The following is a 19,128-nucleotide window of genomic DNA, read 5'->3' on the forward strand; positions in this document are numbered from 1 at the left end:
TTTAAAATCATTAAATTTTTCTTGTTAGAACTAGATAAACAGTTGCCTTCAGCTATAAACTTCTCATGTTGCACTGTGAACATTTACTTGCTGAAGAAAACTTATTACATTCCAAGTTTTTGTTTGCTGCTGTTTAAAACTTGTTAGATCAACCCAAGGGCCTTAATCCAGTCATCTTCCTATTCAAAAGTAAGAAAAAGATTCAGTTTTACTGATATCATGCGCTGTATAATTTTACAACCATTCTTTCACCTCAGCAACCTAAGATTATACCCTATTATCTCAAATATCCTTTTGTCCAGGTTTTCTTCTCTGCCTTGTTTTGTAGTTCCTACATTTCTTAAAACTAAACATGAAAAAAGAAAAAGGTGGGGAAAGGCCCCCGTTTACTTTAATATTCCTGTAGCACACAAAAATAACTGAAAATACTTCACTGTATAAAATGCAGTATATGTTAAAGTGCTGTTAAGAACAGACATTTTTACGTGGTTACCGCCTTTCTTTCCTCTCACCGTAATGTTCATCCAAACATATTAATGACATGAAGTGGGGCATATCGTTGGGAGTCCCCTAAAAGTTTAACAAATTCAAAAAGTCCAATATTTCCAGGTTTTCTTGTTTGCCATATTTCACAAATATGATTATTTCTAATCACACATTATTTATTCATTAATTTCTGAGTTGCTAGTTTTCTTCCTTTTGCTCTCCATCTCCCAGCTCCAGTCCCTTGTTCATTTCCAAAGTTCTCACGGTTCTGCTAGTCATTTCCTGTGCTTCTCTTTCGTATGTCAAGCATTTTTGCTTTGCAACATTGGAAAATGTTTCACTGGCATAGTCTTTCTCAGCTTTATTATCAGAAGAATAAGCTGCAGACTCCCCTTCTGTTTGAGCTCACTTTTTATTGGACATACTTTTATATTTTCTCCATAGCATGTTCTGAATTAAAAATGACTTTCACCCTCTAGTAAAAATTTTCTGAAGACAGCTCGATACAGCAGCTTGACTGTCATACTTGCCTCAACGACACTGCCAAATTGCTGGAGTAAATTTACTCTCCTTCTGCCTGATGGTACAGTGAATAATCATTTTCCATAAACACTCTACTGCCTCCAACTTTTTTAGTACTTTGTCCTTCTGCCAGTGTTTTGTCACATCTCACTTTGCTGGTAAGATTGCATTTTTACTAGTAGAGGTCTTGGCTGCTTTGTCATGACCAGGTTTGGAACATAAACACCATGTGTCCTTTTAGTTAACAGCTCCTGCTGTGCAATACCAATCTAGTTGCTTGTGTGTGCTTTCATAAAATGAATACAGTCTGTTCCTTCCAGATGTTCATCGTGCATACAGCTGCAGTCATAACAGATGGGTTCTCCTGCCGTCAGGCAGGTCCTCGGTCGGCCGAATTCCAAAGTCTAGATCCGGCGTCGGTTGTCATCGCTTCCTTTCCTGACGTCAGTGCGACAGGGGTATACAAGACATAGCCGACGCCATTTTCTTCAGTCTTTTTGCCGCACGGTGCCCGAAGCAGAAGCAGTTCGCAAGTGCCGGTCGGCCAGCTCCTGAAATTACAAAAATTTGGAAACCGAAGTCTTCTTTAAAGCTAAGTACCCCGTTGGGGAAACTTTTCTTGCCTCAGACCAATGTCAGACAAAGTTAACAATTGTATTTCTTGTGGGAAGCAAATACCTCATAAGGATTTCCATTCCCTCTGTATACCTTGTTTAGGCCCAGACCACGACGTCTCGGGCTGTTGGCTTTTGCGCTACTTTCAATAAACGCACTATTAAGCGTCGGGCAGAGTTCGCCCAGCACTTTTTTGGTAAAGCTTTTGATTATAAAATGTAGTCGGAGACTCCCAACTACCGTTTTGTCCAAAAAACGCAAGGACAAAGACTGACACGCGAGGTCCGTGGTCTCCGACACCACGCCAAAACCGGCTACACGTGGTCCGGTTCTCAGTGAGGCGCCTATGCAGCCCCTGACTACCGACGACACTTCTCTGGCGGTGTCTTCTGTAACAGAGACCGCAGGTGCCTCGGCCCATACCCAGACTACAGCTACCGAAGCCACTGTGTGTGTTGAGCCTCCTAATGTGGACAGGTCCACTTCCACCCATGGTGTCTTTAGACCCTCATCTTCCTTTTCCATAAAGGCCTTTACTAAGTCCAAATCAGCCATGCATCCCAAGAGGCCTGTTGCACAGGGCCCATCTCCAGGCCCCATGCCTAAAAAGCAGATGCTAAAAATGGCTGAGGATTTAATTACTCTCATCAGGGGTTCCCAGCCCCCTCTGGACAAGAGATCAGAGTGGAGGAAGATTCTCCCTCTTCTGACCAGGGCTCCATTATTTCAGAACATTCTGATGAAGAGGAACACTCGTACTCCCCTTTTGAAGATTCTGATGCAGAGCAGTCCATTCCTTCTGTATCTCCACCAGAGGATTTTTCTTTTGGGGAAACCTTGCATACCTTGAGGGAACACTTCCATTGGGAAGGCCAAGACTTTTCAGATTCCAAGAAAAGACTTTGGGAATTTCTTTTGCTACCTCAGCACAGACCTCTGGCGATATCTCCTGTCTTGGACATACTTGATGATGTTTACTCGGAGGCTTGCCTTAATCCGGATTCCCTGCCTCTTGCCCCAGTCAAACCTGATAGGTACTACAGAGTTCCTATCTCTCACCAATTTCTTTACAAAAGCCATAATGCTGACCCTGAAACTATTTCTCAAGGCCCCAATGGAATGAGGGCCTCTACTGCTAAGAATCCACTACCTTCGGAAAGAGAGTCTAGATCCTTAGAAAGGTGTGGAAAAAAGGTATATACCTCTGCCACCCTAGCCATGAGGGCCTTAAATTGTCAGTTCCATATGCTTAAATATCAGCAGTTTCTGTTATCACAATTAAGGAATAAAATGTCACAACCTGAACAACCAGATTTGAAGGAGTTGCAGGATATGATGCATAGTGCAGAACAAGTGGGTAAACACACCTTACAATGTGGCTATGATGCTCTAGAGGCCTCAAGTACAGCTGCTGTTACAGGATCAGTCATTCGTAGACATGCCTGGCTTAGGGAACAAACCTTGCCTGATCGTGTTAAAGCTAAACTACTAGATGCTCCTTTACAAAAGGATGTATTTGGTACTAATGCTGAGGAGATACTACGGAAAATGGAAGAAAAAGCTAAATCTATGCAAACTGTCAAAGCTTTTCTACAGGTTCAACCACCACGTTTTAGCAGAAATTGACCTTCAAAAAACTGGTCCTTTCCAGCCACGGACAAGCCCCAAAGAGGTAGATACAGATGCACAAGGGGCAGAGGACAATCTCAAGGATCATATAGAGGCAGACCAATGGCAAACTCCAGCACCAAGCGGTGGCGAAGACAGTGCACAACAATACAGGAAACAAACCCAATGACTTTCCCCTTTTCATGCCAAGCAAGTCTCAGCTGGCAGCACCCTTGGGAGGAAAGCTGGCATTATTTACAAGAAATTGGTATATTATCACAACAGACAAATGGATCCCTGGACATTATAAACAGAGGCTACAGATTTCATTTTCACACTCTTCCAAAAATGAGAGGCATGCCGAACCTGCCACACAATCAAAGGGCAGAGGCTCAAATACAAATTTCAAAGCTCATGGACATGAAAGCTATTCAAGAGGTACCTACTCACAAACAAGGCCAAGGTTTTTTTTCCAGGCTATTTCTGGTACCAAGGAAAGGAACCGACTGGAGACCCATTTTGGACTTATCCATCCTAAACACATTCTTACTGCACTAAAAATTCAAGATGCTCACATTACAGCAACTTCTTCCCATGCTGGGCAAGGAGTTTTGGCTGGTAACAATGGACCTCAAGGAGGCATACCTGCATGTACCAATCAGACAAAGTTGCAGAAGATACCTCAGATTTCTTGCAGGTTCAATCCACTATCAATTCTCTGCATTGCCGTTTGGCTTATCTACTGCGCCCAGAGTATTCACGAAATGCCTGGCATCAGTAATTGCCTACTGCAGACTTCAAGGGATACAAATTTACCCTTATTTGGACGATTGCCTGATCCAAGCGGACAGCAAACACGTACTTCTGGAACATCTGGCTTATGTAACGCGGTTACTGAATTCTCTGGGATACACAGTCAACAAAGAGAAATCCAGGCTAACACCATCTCAGAAAATACCTTTCCTGGGTGCCAACTTGGACATAAACACCCAGATGGCCTATCTTACACCAAAAAAAACAGGGGCAACTAACTCAGTACTTCAAAATACTAGCAAATTGTACCAGGCTAACTGCAAGGAAAATCCTGCAGGCTCTGGGCTTTATGGCATCTTGCATTCTTCTAATCCCATGTGCAAAGTTGCATATGAGGAAACTTCAGTGGTACCTAAAAAACCTATGGTCTCAACACAGCCACAGTTTGGAAACAATAATACCAATAATCCCATGTTTGCAAAAGGAATTTCTATGTTGGGCCCAAGCATGCCGAACAAACACAGGTCTACCATTCTGCAAGCCTCAAGCAAATCAAGTCATCACAACAGACTCCTCAGACTACGCCTGGGGGGCACACATGACAGACAGGTGCATTCAGGGCACATGGTCCCAAAAGGAAAAGCACATTCACATCAATCAAAACGAAATGCTAGCAGTGATAAATGCAATTACAGCTTTCAAGGACCTCCTGCATCCAGGGCAATTATTGATAAGAACAGACAACACCACAGTAATGTGGTACATAAACAAACAAGGAGGAACACATTCATACCCCCTGTGCAGGCTAGCCATGTCACTTTGGAACTTTACTATGGAATGGCAAATCGAACTTCAAGCACAGTACCTGCCAGGATTGGAAAACACGCTGGCAGACAATCTAAGCAGAAATATGACAGACCCACACGAATGGAAGTTGCATCCTCAAGTGTTTACAAAGATAATCCAAGCGTGGGGAAGGCCAGACATAGATCTCTTTGCCTCCCACAGGAATCATCAATTGACAAAGTTCTGCTCAAGGACCTTCCATCCAAAGGCCTGGAGAGTGGATGCCCTTTCTTTCAGTTGGGCAGCACGGACAGTTTACGCCTTCCCACCTTTGCCTCTTCTGCCCAAGGTGCTCTTGAAAGCAAGAGCAGACAGACCAAAGATGATACTGATTGCTCCAGACTGGCCAAGACAACACTGGTACCCACTCCTGAGGAGCCTAACACACAACTCCTTCCTGGACCCTACCTCTAATGCCTCTTCTACTGATTCGGCACGGCTACAAAACTCTTCACAGTTAGCTGAAAACGCTCAATCTGGCTGCATGGAAAATTCCTTAACACCACAACAGACCCTACTCTCCAAAGAGGTGCAGAATGTCATTTTGGAGGCCAGAAGGCCATCTACTAGAAAGGCTTACTCCGCAAAATGGAAACGGTTTTGCACTTGGAATGAGAAAAAAGGCCAGGATCCTAGAAAACTGAATTTGCCTCCGATACTGCAGTATCAAGCTGAGCTGTTGAACAATGGACTTTCATTTTCCTCCTTCAAAATTCATGCCTCAGCCATTTCTGCAGAATACAACACTGATCCACCCTTATTCTCTCACCCACTCTTAAGACAGTTCCTCAGAGGGGCTAGGAATATAAGACCTCCAAGGAAACAACCAGTACCAGCCTGGGATCTTAATTACATTCTCGAAAAATTAACATTGCCTCCCTTTGAACCAGCTGCCTCAACAGATTTGCAATATTTGTCCTGGAAAACAGCTTTCCTTCTGGCCATTACCTCAGCTCGTAGGGTTTCGGAACTACAAGCCCTCATGGCTGTGGTAGCCCTTTCTCATCTTCCATCAGGACAGGGTTTCCCTACGAACCAACCCGTCATTTATGCCTAAGGTAGTAACCAGGGTAGCTTTAAATCAGGCCATACACTTACCTACCTTTTACCCCAATCCTCAAAACAAAGGGGAAAGGCTGCTACATTCCTTAGACATCCATAGACCGCTATGTTACTATTTGGACATAACAAAGCCTTTCAGGAAATCAGAACAACTCTTTGTGTCCTATGCTGTAGGAGCTCAAGGGAAGCCAATTTCGAAATGGATAGGCCACTGCATACGGTTTTGTTACTCCTTTCATGGTAAATCTGTACCTGCAGGCATCAGATCCCACTCCACAAGGGCCACAGCTACCTCTGCAGCCTTCCTCAGAGGAGTCCCTACCAAAAATATTTTGGAGGCAGCCACTTGGAGTTCTGTGCATACCTTCACTAAACACTGCCACCTACCTTTATACTCCAAAACTAGAGCAGGCTTTGCTACTGCTGTGTTGCAGGGCATCCTGGCTCCTCCCAGTTCCACCTAGTGCCTACCACCCTGTGCGTAGCTTTGGGATTCTACTCATCTGTTATGACTGCAGCTGTATGCACGATGAACATAGTACAGTTTTGTACCTACCATAAATGTAGATGTTCGAGTGCTAATACAGCTGCAGTCCAGGTTTCCCTCCCTCCTTCCCCTCTGGGTACAGACCTAGTGGCTAACTACTCATTTTACAACTTGATTGGGTTATCCTTCTATGGTGTATTTGCTTGCAACTACTGGTTTTTGATTATATTGTAATGCATGATTATATATATATATATATATATATATATATATATATATATTATATGTATATATATATATATTTTTTTTTTTAATATATATATTGCCTTCCTTCTGGGGGCACCTGACATCTGGGGCAAGAAAGGCTGAATAAAATGGCGTCGGCTGTGTCTTATATACCCCTGTCGCACTGATGTCAGGAAAGAAAGCGACGACAACCGACGCCAGACCTAGACTTTGGAATTCGGCCCACCGAGGACCCGCCTGACGGCAGGAGATCCCATCTGTTATGACTGCAGCTGTATTAGCACTCTAACATCTACATTTATGGTAGGTACAAAACTGTACTTTTCTGTTGTACAGCAGAAAATCTCAGGTTTTCCTTGCATGCTCTGTCCTGTACTTCGACCATTTTTTGAAATATCTCTTATTGAGTAGTCTTGTACTCAGTCAGCTTTTTCTTCCTTTCAGCCATTGATTTTTGCAGTTTAATCAGCTCATCTGAATATCTATCTAAAGGTGCTTTTATTTTTTCCAGCCTTTTGTTTGAGTTGATGTACCCCTTTGGTGTTTTGTTTATTTTAGTCAGTTCTGAGCACATTTAACTTAATTTTCTTTTAGATTACTGGAAGCCATATGTTGTATGAAAAGTGGGGCTTGAACTACTTTTTGCTGAACAGCTGCAGGATTCTTCCCAGCCAGTGTTTTCCCCTCACCTTTTGTGGTTGATTTTCTTAGTTTCTTTAAATTTCTTTGCTGGCATCCAGGCAGTGCACCTACTAGCTAGTAAATGACATCTACCCAAAATGAAAATTCACTGGCAGTCTTTTCTGAGTTTGTTTTCATAATGGGAAAGCTGAAATTCAGCTATTACTCAGTGTGCAGCCATCTTGGAAGTCCCCTACACAGTAAGCTTGTCAAAGATATTGGTGGATCACATGGCAAAAGAAATGAATCTTCTGAACTGTCACACAGGATCTGATTTGCGTAGATATAGTAAGACCTTATTAAGTGTTACTAGCTGCCAAAAAACAATTACTAGAAGAAAGAAATCAAAATATAAACCAGTTGTAATTGACCAATTGAATATTGTTAGAGATAAAATGAAGTAAAATGTTTAGAAAAAAGGAAGGAGCAAGTCGTGTAGAAATGGAATTTGTGGGAATAGTACATGCAGAATAATGTTTAGGAGGAGAAGTGACATTTTAAGGGAAGACAGGAATTGAGCAATTTATTTAATATTGAAGTGAATGACAGTTGTTACAAAGAATGAAAACCTGTATGTAATGTATAATGCATGAAAGATGCTTTTATGGTTTGTTGTGTTTTCTATTAGTGCATGTGTGTATGTCATAAATGTTAATGTAATAAAGATGTTAAGCAAAAAAAATGTACAGACAAATCATTTTATAAAGCAGATGTGATTGTGACCCTTGGGTAAATAAAAAGGCTAGTGTCTTGCTTGTTTTAGCCATGTGCAACCTTCCCAGTAAACTATTGCCTTTCTACTTTATCTGCCGTTTCAAGAGACAGCGAGTGCTGGGTTTTATCCTCTTCATTCCATTACACCTTTGACTTGGTTCATTTATCTTGTATTATGCATTTTAACATTTTTGCTTGTCGTGAAGGAACAATACTGGAAAGCTCTTGTGTATCTGGCCTAGATTATGTGCCTTATTTTATATATGGTGTCTGTTTTTGTCCTCCTAGAGTAATTTGGTGATTAAACCAAGAGCTATTGTATGTCTGTGAGGTCTTTGCATATGACAAGCCCAGGACCTTCAGCTTGTGTTCTTGCTGCAGTTTTGAAGTTGTAATACTGTTACAAGCTTCCTTTTATTATTGGCCTATTCTTTTGTTGTATGGATTTTCACACTCTTCACCCTCCCCCAGCCAAAAAAGTCAGTGTCAGTGTGTGTGTGTGTGTGTGTGTGTGTGTGTGTGTGTGTGTGTGTGTGTGTGTGTGTGTGTGTGTGTGTGTGTGTGTAATATTGAGAGTTTCTCCTTTCCCTTGAGGTGGGGTGACCACAGGTGGTAGCTTGTCATGGGATTTTAAAGAAGTCTTCTCCCCCTGATGTGGTGAAACTTCAGAATTTATTATACGTAATAGGGGTGTAGTGGAACAACTGTAACTTGGAAGAGTGGCAGCTTTGCATCTCCATCGACTGAAGACTAGCTTCATATTTTTAGCTGCCTTTTTTTTCACCGAGTATAGCACTGTGGTCTTTTTGTATGCAGTTGATCAACTACAGTTCATTGCTTAACCCTTTTTTGCTTTGTCAGAATTAATGATTCAATTTGGCTATGTGACATTTTCCCCTTTCTTTATGTTTTCAAGTTATTACCAAGTTTGAGATGATATCCTACGGATCTGATTTTTCCTAGACAGTATTGCATAGCCTGGTTTTATGCATCATTTAGGTAGATAAAATGAGAGAAACTGTGCACTTGTTACAAAACTGAAATTGTGTGTTTTTATTCTAGTGATCGTCCTCTGAAGTTTACAGAAAGGTCTCGACCTGGTATGCAGATAATTTGCTCTTCATTTAGCCCTGGTGAGTACTCACATTTTTATTGGCGTTGAGTCTTACATATTTCTGTATAATGAACTTTTAGTACGCAAGTACAAGTTGGATTAGGAGGCGAATATGCCCATTACAGAATGTAATGGATTTTTTTCTCTGAACTGTCTTGCAGTCTCTTGCTGCAGGTGAGTATATAATGTAATAAGTAAAGCTGTATGAATGCAGAGCATTCATCATGCCTTATAGTAATAGTACTATTTTTAAGAGTAGTGGATTTTAAAGCATTATATTTTGGTGGCAGAAAAAATGTATTTGAAATAAGACATGTCTGTGTTTTAACAGTTTATTTTTAAACTGTGTTGCACGTGTTTCTTGCTTTCCCTGCCAACTGATACACTCCTTGATTTTCTCCTCTGCTTTTAATAAAATACATTGATGTGTTGGTTTTGGCAGTTGAATTTAAAAGGCAGCAGAAAAATTGTTGTTTGGAGTTGCAGGTTAGTGGAAAAAACTTGGATCACTGGATCGGAAATTGTACCTGTTGAAGTTGTGTTTTGCATATGTGGGAATGTCAGTTTAGTGCAATGTGTAGTGATCTCCATGAGTTGTATACATTGAGTGGGGAATTTTGCTTTGCAGAAGTTGTTACTGCAGTAGGGAACTCTCTCTTCACCTATCATGGAATTGCCTCACAGTTGATTATAAAAGTAGTTTGTTGTTGATTATAAAAGTAGTTTGTTGTTGATTATAAAAGTAGTTTGTTGTTGATTATAAAAGTAGTTTGTTGTTGATTATAAAAGTAGTTTGTTGTTGATTATAAAAGTAGTTTGTTGTTGATTATAAAAGTAGTTTGTTGTTGATTATAAAAGTAGTTTGTTGTTGATTATAAAAGTAGTTTGTTGTGGATGGGGCACATCAAATATTTTTATATGTTTGTAACACATGGTTGGTATGTACTGGGTTCTGCAGTTATAACTGTCTTTTAAGCTACAGGTCTGTATACAACTGCTTTTGGTAGTGGTGGTGATGCGTTTGTTTTTTTCTTGAAATTAAAACAGTTCAGCTGTGGTTTTGCTTCTACTAATCCTTACTGTCAGAATAGCGAAAAAAGAAACTAAGTAGTAGAAAAAACGCTCACTTTATTAGCAACAACAAAGCTTTCGGGAATCTCCCTTCAGTGTTCAATTAATCAATTAAAACCATTCTTTATATATATATATATATATATATATATATATATATATATATATATATACACACACACACACACACACAAGTAATACAACAGACCACATGACACAGCCATCCAATGTGGAAACAAACAGTGAAACGAGCATAAAGATGTTTTAAAACCATATTGTCATATACAAATATATTTCTATATATAACTGTCCAATCTGCAAATAGCATGCAAGGAACCACCAAAGCAGCACGTTAATACATATAAACAGAAAAATAGCGTCTTTTTTAAACTTGAAATTATAAAATGTAGGACAACTTGTAAACGATCAAACTTTTATTGTAAGACAGTAAGCGCTTTCACCTCTAAGGCTTCATCAAACTTGTAAAAACAATTACTGGACCATTTAAATAACCTACGCTGATTTAAAATTAATGACATCACTTCCTTAGATACAAGTATACAATTTGGTATATATGTAAGTAATAGATTTCTCATTTCAAAGCGCTTAAAAATTCCTTCACAATATTCCATTGTAATTAAAATATGCAGTCAAATATGTTATAAAATCAATAAACTATTCATACTAAAGTTTACTTAAACACTGTTTAAAATAAAAAGCATATTCAAATCATAAGCAATAAACAAATATATAAATATAACACATGTAAGTGAACCTTAATAAATTCATGAATAAGCCTGCAGAATCTCAATATAAAAAATGTAATAATTCATACACGTAAAAATTCATACACATGTCAAAATTCATACAAATATAAATAATACTAATATGAATATAAATGTTAGTATAAATATTAAATAAACAAATAATCATGTATGTTCATAAAGCATAAAATGTCTGATGATAAAATTAATACTATAAGGACCTGCATTATTCATTAGTGTGTGTGTGTGTGTGTGTGTGTGTGTGTGTGTGTGTGTGTGTGTGTGTGTGTGTGTGGATTTTTAATTTCCTATTACTCAAAATAGGCTTCAATGGGACTTTATCATTAATACCAGGCATTCTATCAGCTCTAAGTTTAATAATCCATTTAATTTCACAACGTTCTGTATAATTAGTGATGTTACCTCCTCGGTTGTTGGGATATATGACTTGCAGCACTGAAAATTTAAAAAGATGTGTATTATCTGTTTGCATCACGTGTCTGGATAGTGCATTACTGTTATTTCCTGTTGTAATAATGTTCCCTAATCCTTTCCTTTAACTTCCTATTCGTCTTTCCAATATAGAAAGCATTACATTGTACACATCTAGCTAAATATATCACATTGCATGTTTGACAATTCGCCACAGCCTTAAGCGAAAAGATAGTACTGGTAACTGGATGTATAAATCTATCAATCTTATCTATGTAAACACTTTGATTACATCTCATACAAGGTTTTGTTCCCATCGGCTGATGCTCACCTTCATAACTAGGAGATGTTTTAGGGTAACAAAGTATCTGTTTGAGTTTCCTTTTATTTTTAAAAATAAATTTCGGTTCATCTCCTACTATAGTCCTAATTTCATTGTCTAATAATAATAATCACCAATGTTTCTTAAAAATGTCAATAATGAATTGTATGTCAGAGGTAAAATGAACTGAAATTCTAGTTAATGGCAAGTTGTCACTCTGCTTAGTGATATTGTGCTTAATGGTGAAGCCACTGAGCAGACTGCCCAACGCCTTCCCTTCAAAAAGCCTAGTACATATGTTCCACTTTTAAATCCATATTTGGATATATTTAATACATTGGTAGAAGAAGACTTGTATAAGATGTACAATTCAGGGACTAATGATAAGAAACAAAAGAAAATTAAGTTAAATTATAAACAAAGAATGGCTTTAGAGAGTTTGAGTAAAGATAAATCTATAATTATAAGACCTACAGACAAAGGACACCCACTGATAGTTTTTGACACCAATAATTATAAGGAGAGTATGTATGGTTTGCTTCAAGATAGGAATTATTACACCATGATTGATAAAGGAATAGTAGAATTGAAAGTCATAAAAGTTTTTGAAATGTTAGAGGATGCATTGATATGTAATTGCATTAATCTTGATTTGTTTAACTTTTTAAGGGTAAAGAACCCTCTAATCCCTATACTATAATTAATGGGCTACCCAAAATTCACAAAAATTCAGAACAGCCCCCAATGAGACCCATAGTCTCAGGTAGGAAACTGTGTTACCGAACCTTTATCAATGTACATTGAATACTTCCCGAGACCTATTGTTGATGGCAGGGAACAGATTTTAAAAGACAGCAAGCAATTCTTGAAGGAATTTTATGATTATTTTAGAAGTATTCCACAAAACTCTCCTTTTTATTTAGTTACCATGAATGTTGTTAGTCTGTTTACAGTTATACCTAACAGCATTGGTGTTAGCAATATTCAAGAATATTTATCTACTTATTCCGAAATGGATTTCACACAAATAGAACTATTATGTTTGTTTTTAGAAACAGTTTTAGAGAATAATGTGTTTATGTTCCAAGACACCATCTATTTACAACGTGATGGCGTAGCAATGGGCACACTTTGTGCCAACAGTTATGCCAATATTGTTATGGCCTCTTGGGAGGAAAAAGAATTATTTAAACTTAATAGTTTTAAGAGTTCAGTAGGCTTTTACTGCAGATTTGTTGATGATTTCTTTTTTGTTTGGAACAAAGATGAAGATTCATTGAATTTGTTTCATGAAGAAGTTAATAATTTATCAAGTTTTTTGAAATTCACAATGAACTATTCTTTACATGATATTTCCTTTTTGGATGTTTACATTGAAAGATTTTATAATGGACTAGTCAACACTAGTATACACAGGAAAGCTTGCTTTAGGAACACCCTATTACATAGGACTAGCATGCACCCTAGGCATGTGTTTAATAGTGTGGTTAAGGGACAAGCAATTAGAGCCTCAAGACTTAACCCTTCAGAAGAGGGATTTGAACAAGAATTAGATGATTTGAAAGATAGGCTTTCATGTAGAGGTTATAATATTCAAGAAGTTAATGAAGCTATCTGTAGTACCAGGCTATCTAGAACTACTACAGCACGTCCTTATTTTTCTGAAGCTACATCCATTAGCACCATTAAGCACAATATCACTAATCAGAGTGACAACTTGCCATTAACTAGAATTTCAGTTCATTTTACCTCTGACATACAATTCATTATTGACATTTTTAAGAAACATTGGGGATTATTATTATTAGACAATGAAATTAGGACTATAGTAGGAGATGAACCAAAATTTATTTTTAAAAATAAAAGGAATCTCAAACAGATACTTTGTTACCCTAAAACATCTCCTAGTTATGAAGGTGAGCGTCAGCCGATGGGAACAAAACCTTGTATGAGATGTAATCAATGTGTTTACATAGATAAGATTGATAGATTTATACATCCAGTTACCAGTACTATCTTTTCGCTTAAGGCTGTGGCGAATTGTCAAACATGCAATGTGATACATTTAGCTAGATGTGTACAATGTAATGCTTTCTATATTGGAAAGACGAACAGGAAGTTAAAGGAAAGGATTGGGGGACATTATTACAACATTACAACAGGAAATAACAGTAATGCACTATCCAGACACGTGATGCAAACAGATAATACACATCTTTTTAAATTTTCAGTGCTGCAAGTCATATATCCCAACAACCGAGGAGGTAACATCACTAATTATACAGAACGTTGTGAAATTAAATGGATTATTAAACTTAGAGCTGATAGAATGCCTGGTATTAATGATAAAGTTCCATTGAAGCCTATTTTGAGTAATAGGAAATTAAAAATCCACACACACACTAATGAATAATGCAGTTCCTTATAGTATTAATTTTATCATCAGATATTTTATGCTTTATGAACATACATGATTATTTGTTTATTTAATATGTATATTTATACTAATATTTATATTCATATTAGTATTGTTATTTATATTTGTATGAATTTTTACATGTGTATGAATTATTGCATTTTTATATTGAGATTCTGCAGGCTTATTCATGAATTTATTAAGGTTCACTTACATGTGTTGTGTTATATTTATATATTTATTGCTTATGATTTGAATATGCTTTTTATTTTAAACCGTGTTTAAGTAAACTTTAGTATGAATAGTTTATTGATTTTATAATATATTTGACTGCATATTTTAATTACAATGGAATATTGTGAAGGAATTTTTAAGCGCTTTGAAATGAGAAATCTATTACTTACATATATACTAAATTGTATACTTGTATCTAAGGAAGTGACGTCATTAATTTTAAATCGGCTTAGGTTATTTAAATGGTCCAGTAATTGTTTTTACAAGTCTGATGAAGCCTTAGAGGTGAAAGCGCTTACTGTCTTACAATAAAAGTTTGATCGTTTACAAGTTGTCCTACATTTTATAGTTTCAAGTTTAAAAGACGCTATTTTTCTGTTTATACGTATTAACGTGCTGCTTTGGTGGTTCCTTGGATGCTATTTGCAGTTTGGACAGTTATATTTTGTTTTGTTACTGCGTCCTTGGGACCTTTGTTCGTAGGGAGCTGTGTCTGCTTGCTGTACTGTTTTATATTTCTATATATGTTTATACTCGTATACAAAATAAGAGCTGGAATAAATCTTATAATACATTTCCCAAAATATACATATGGGTAAAGTAATATGGTAATACCCATACTAATGTTTAGGTTTAAAATAGAAGTGTTGCATGTAATTCATTTTATTTTGGATTGTATGTATGACATTTCTCTTCTTTTGGGAAATGTATTATAAGTGTTATTCCAGCTCTTATTTTTATGCTAATAAAGTGAGCGTTTTTTCTACTTATTCGTTTCTTTTTTTGTTTTTTTCTTATCAGATGTAGTAGAGACAATTTGCTATTGAAGTAGTCTGTCGTGCATCCTCTTAAGAGCCACATCAATGTGTTTTTGCAGGTTGTGCCTAGTTTTTGCAAATTTGTAGAACCTTAGATTATAAATAGTTGGGAAATAAAGATGGAGGATAAGGGAAGATCTTTTGCACATCACTTAAGAAAATTGTACGTGGAATGGATTTGTGCAGTCTGCTCAGAGAAGCTTTGATGCACTTTAGGGCAGTGATGCCAGTAAATAACATTGTAAGCATTTTTGCTGAAAATTATTTACTGTGTAGTAAGAAAGTAGCAAAATATTAAGTTGTTTCATAATTTGATAGACAAAGTATTAGTTGTTAAGGTCAATAGAAAGACTTAAACAGTGTTTTTGCCTTGTTCCTAAGAACAGCTCTGCATAAAGTGTTTCAGAGATTGTCTGGAATGCATTTGCAGTGGGTTGAAGTTCATGAAGACTTGCAGAGGCAGAGGCTACTCCTTAGTGCACCACTACATAAGGAGTTACTCTTCAGATCATGGTTTTATAATTGGTTTCAAAAGACTGGATCCTAAAGGACTGTTGTGACGTTTAAGCATGTGTTGTACCCATATTCCTAACAATTTGTCTCTTAATGCAAGGTCCTCACTGCTAGTGGCAGGGAAATGCAGCTAAAAGGTGAAAAGGTTACACACAAAAAGAAATAGGAAGGTCTGGGAACACTTGGGGCTCATCTCCAAACAGGGAGCAGCTGTAATGGTACCAAATTCCCAAATCCCACACACCTCCCCTTCATTCCTTTGCCCCTGGGCTGGCTGGCTCCATTGTGCCAAAACTAGTTAAATGTGACCTCTGGCCAGTGAGTGTGCTGCATATTGACCACAGAGAATTTGGACTTCATGTAAACATCAAGCAAGCGAGAACCGTCTGTATCAAGTCCATTGTTGCAGTAATAACTTTTGGGAATTTCTGCCTTGTAGAAACTTGAGACGGCACAATACTAGATACTTACCCACAAGCCAGTGAACACCCTCCCATCTAGTGACAGGAAGTTAGTTTTGTAAAGGATCTTCAACCAGTGTCATCTTCGGGTTTTCTTGTCAGAATCAGATGCAGCCAGAAAGTTTTTTTCAGAGTGTTGTAGAATGCTTCACTGCTACAGGCACCTGTATAGCAAACCAGCAGTGGATCCTGACATGTCATATTCCAGGGGGTCGAAGGGCTCCCCAGTGATTATAGAGATCAGAGCTCTCTATCAATTTTTGGGAAAAAGGCATATGTATCAGCTACTTTGGATCATGAGAGCCTTAAACTGTCATTTTCATATGATTAAATGCTAGGAGAATTCCTTGTGGATGAGATGTAAACATAAACCAGAGGGGATTCAGGATAAGACTCTCCAGGAGATGCTACATTTTTTGCAACAGTAGTTCCTAAGTTGCCAGTCATTCCTTGAAACTTGAATTTGATGATTTGGGTGCAATACAGCAGGGCAGCTGCCAAGGGGTCTGTTATCAGCAAGCAATCTTGGTTCAGGAACAAACCTGCATGTGCTTGTTGAAGTGGTCATCCTAAATGCCCTTTACATGAATTCCCTCATTGGGTCCCTAGCTGAATTTGTATTTAAAAAAAAATGTGTAGAAGATGAAACTTCAGGTTTGCCTCCTAAGGCCCAATAGAAATTTCACTAGTAAAGTGTGGTCCTTTCCTACCCCATAGACTAAGGATAAGTGTATGAAGGAAAGGCACATACCCAGAAAGTGGCAAATCAACTCCCGATCCAGACCTTTTGGGTTCGTCTCGGAAGTCCAGCAAGGAGAAGATCTGACTCAGCAGAGCAATACTTGACCCCTTCAAAAATTCAACCCCAGCACTAGCCAAAAAAGAAATGGGGAGAAGGGTGTTTCATTTTTACCCAAACTGTCTCTGCATTACCTATGTTAAGTGTGTACTAAGCTTGGTAAAGTCGGGAACACAAGCTACAGTTCTCAGATTTCCATGTCTTTAGGCATGTCCCATACCAAAGGACCAACCACAGCTGGCGCACAGGCTTAAGTTCAAAAACCTACTGTTCCAGGTATCTGCAGAACCTTCTGAAACCACCTTTTTTCTTGGCTGTTTCTAATATGAAGAAAATAGTCATGGAAGCCAATCCTTGACCTCTCAAAACTAAAGTTTTTGCTGGTCCCAAAATTCTGCCTTACTCTACAGAAACTTATACCCATTATCAGACGAGAAGCTGTTAAGGTGTTCTTGGACCTGAAGGATGCTTGCCTGCATATTCCCATAGTGCAGAGACACAAGCAATTCCTATATTTCAAGGCATGGGGCTGTCTACCTGTTTTGTGCATCCCTTTGGCTTGTCCATTTCTTCCAGAGTTTTGCAGAATGTCTGGGTCCATTGATAGCATTCTGCAGGAAAAAGGGCATCTGTATTCACCCATATTTGGATGACTGCTGTATTCAGGGTCCATGTCTGGAAGAAATATGCTCATCCCTACAGCTGAGCATGGATTTCTGGGTGGGGTTCTCACTCATCTTCCGCACATTCCACTTGCAGCTCTACCGGGCCTGCTTTCCAGAAGTCAACATCCTGATTCTAACACAATATTTCCAGGAAATATCACAAAGGACCACTATCTTAGCTGGGGAGTTTTTAAGAAATTGCTGGTCCACGGCTTCATGCATATACTGATGGTTTCCTCCTGCCAGACTCTGTCTAAGGAAATTACTCTGGTACTAGAAAGAAATGTAGGTACCAATATTAGCATTCTTTGAAAAAATCCACTTCTGTCCTTCCCTGCATCATCCTGGTGCTCCAGATGCAAGCCTTCATGACCAAGCAGGGAGTTCCCTACAGGCTGGTGAAAGGCACCCAAATTCTTATAATGGATGCTTCACACTTTTCCTGGGGGGGTTTATTGAGGAGAAATGACTGTTCATGGTACTTTAGAAGACAAAAAAAAAAACATTAGTAACACATCAGCCACTGAGATGATGGCTGTCCACAGGACATTGGTCACTTTCAAAGCCCAGTGGCAGTCAGTTACCTTTCTCAAAGACATATGGTTATAGTACAAGTGGTAGGGTGCTTAAAATCCATGGTCTTTAAGTCAGGGACTTGAGAGTCTTACAGCTCAAGTCAGCTGCTGTTCATGCTGAAACTCAAATGAGTTTGGGCAAGCTGTTTTCATACAGAAGACATTGTTTGAGTTTGAACAAGATGGGAAGGGAGCTAGAGGGGAATTTTAGGGTTCAAGAGAGGGAAGGGAGTTGTAGGTTTGGGTACTTTAATGTTAGAGAGCACAAGTGGAGTAGTAGAGTAAGAGAGTGGGGACACTGACTGGGAACTATGTTTGAGTTTTAGGGTTAGAGTTTGTGTTCTGGTGTGGTTTTACAGTGTTATAGGTTCAGGTGCTGCGAATGCTACATAGAAATAAGAGATCAGGCTAGTGGGAATTTGAGCACTTGATTTTATTGAGCAAGTGTTTCACAAGCTACTAGCATGCAAGCACCTGCAGAAGACCTAGACAAACAATGCCACAGTGATGTGATACATAAACAAGCATGCAGGCACCCACTTTTTACCCCTGTGCAGGCTTGGCCATACAAGTTTGGGAACTGGCACAAGGGACTTGACCCTCTTGGTCCAGTACCTGTCAGGATTGGAAAAATCTTGCAGACCCTTTAAGCAGGATGAGTCTAGGCCCAAATGAGTCAAAGCAGAAGAGAGAAGTGTTTTTCAATTGAATCATACATGGGAGTGTGCCAGAAATGGGCTTTTTTTGCTTTACAGCAAAACAGGCCACTCACAACAAAAAAAAAAAAAAAAAAAAAAAAGAAAAAAAAAAACCTGTACAACAGGGATGCTAGAGAAGGGTTGATTGCTGACATATGCCTTATCCTTCCTATGGACAAGCCTATTTTTGTTTCCTTTTCCTCCCTTGCTCCTAATCCAGAGGGTA

General features: G+C 38.5%; 1 protein-coding gene across 1 annotated transcript in view; it reads left to right on the top strand.

The window, feature by feature from the left end:
- The window catches only part of BRWD3 (bromodomain and WD repeat domain containing 3), a 1,896,258-nt gene that overhangs the window by 145,335 nt on the left and 1,731,795 nt on the right, over positions 1 to 19,128 (top strand). Inside the window, exon 10 of the mRNA XM_044057276.1 lies at positions 9,083 to 9,153. Within this exon, the coding sequence (XP_043913211.1) occupies positions 9,083 to 9,153 (71 nt within the window). The remainder of the gene's footprint in view (positions 1 to 9,082; positions 9,154 to 19,128) is intronic.

This window comes from Protopterus annectens, chromosome 15.part0 (genome assembly GCF_019279795.1).
Source record: "Protopterus annectens isolate FY-2018-M chromosome 15.part0, PAN1.0, whole genome shotgun sequence".
NCBI lineage: Eukaryota > Metazoa > Chordata > Ceratodontiformes > Protopteridae > Protopterus > Protopterus annectens.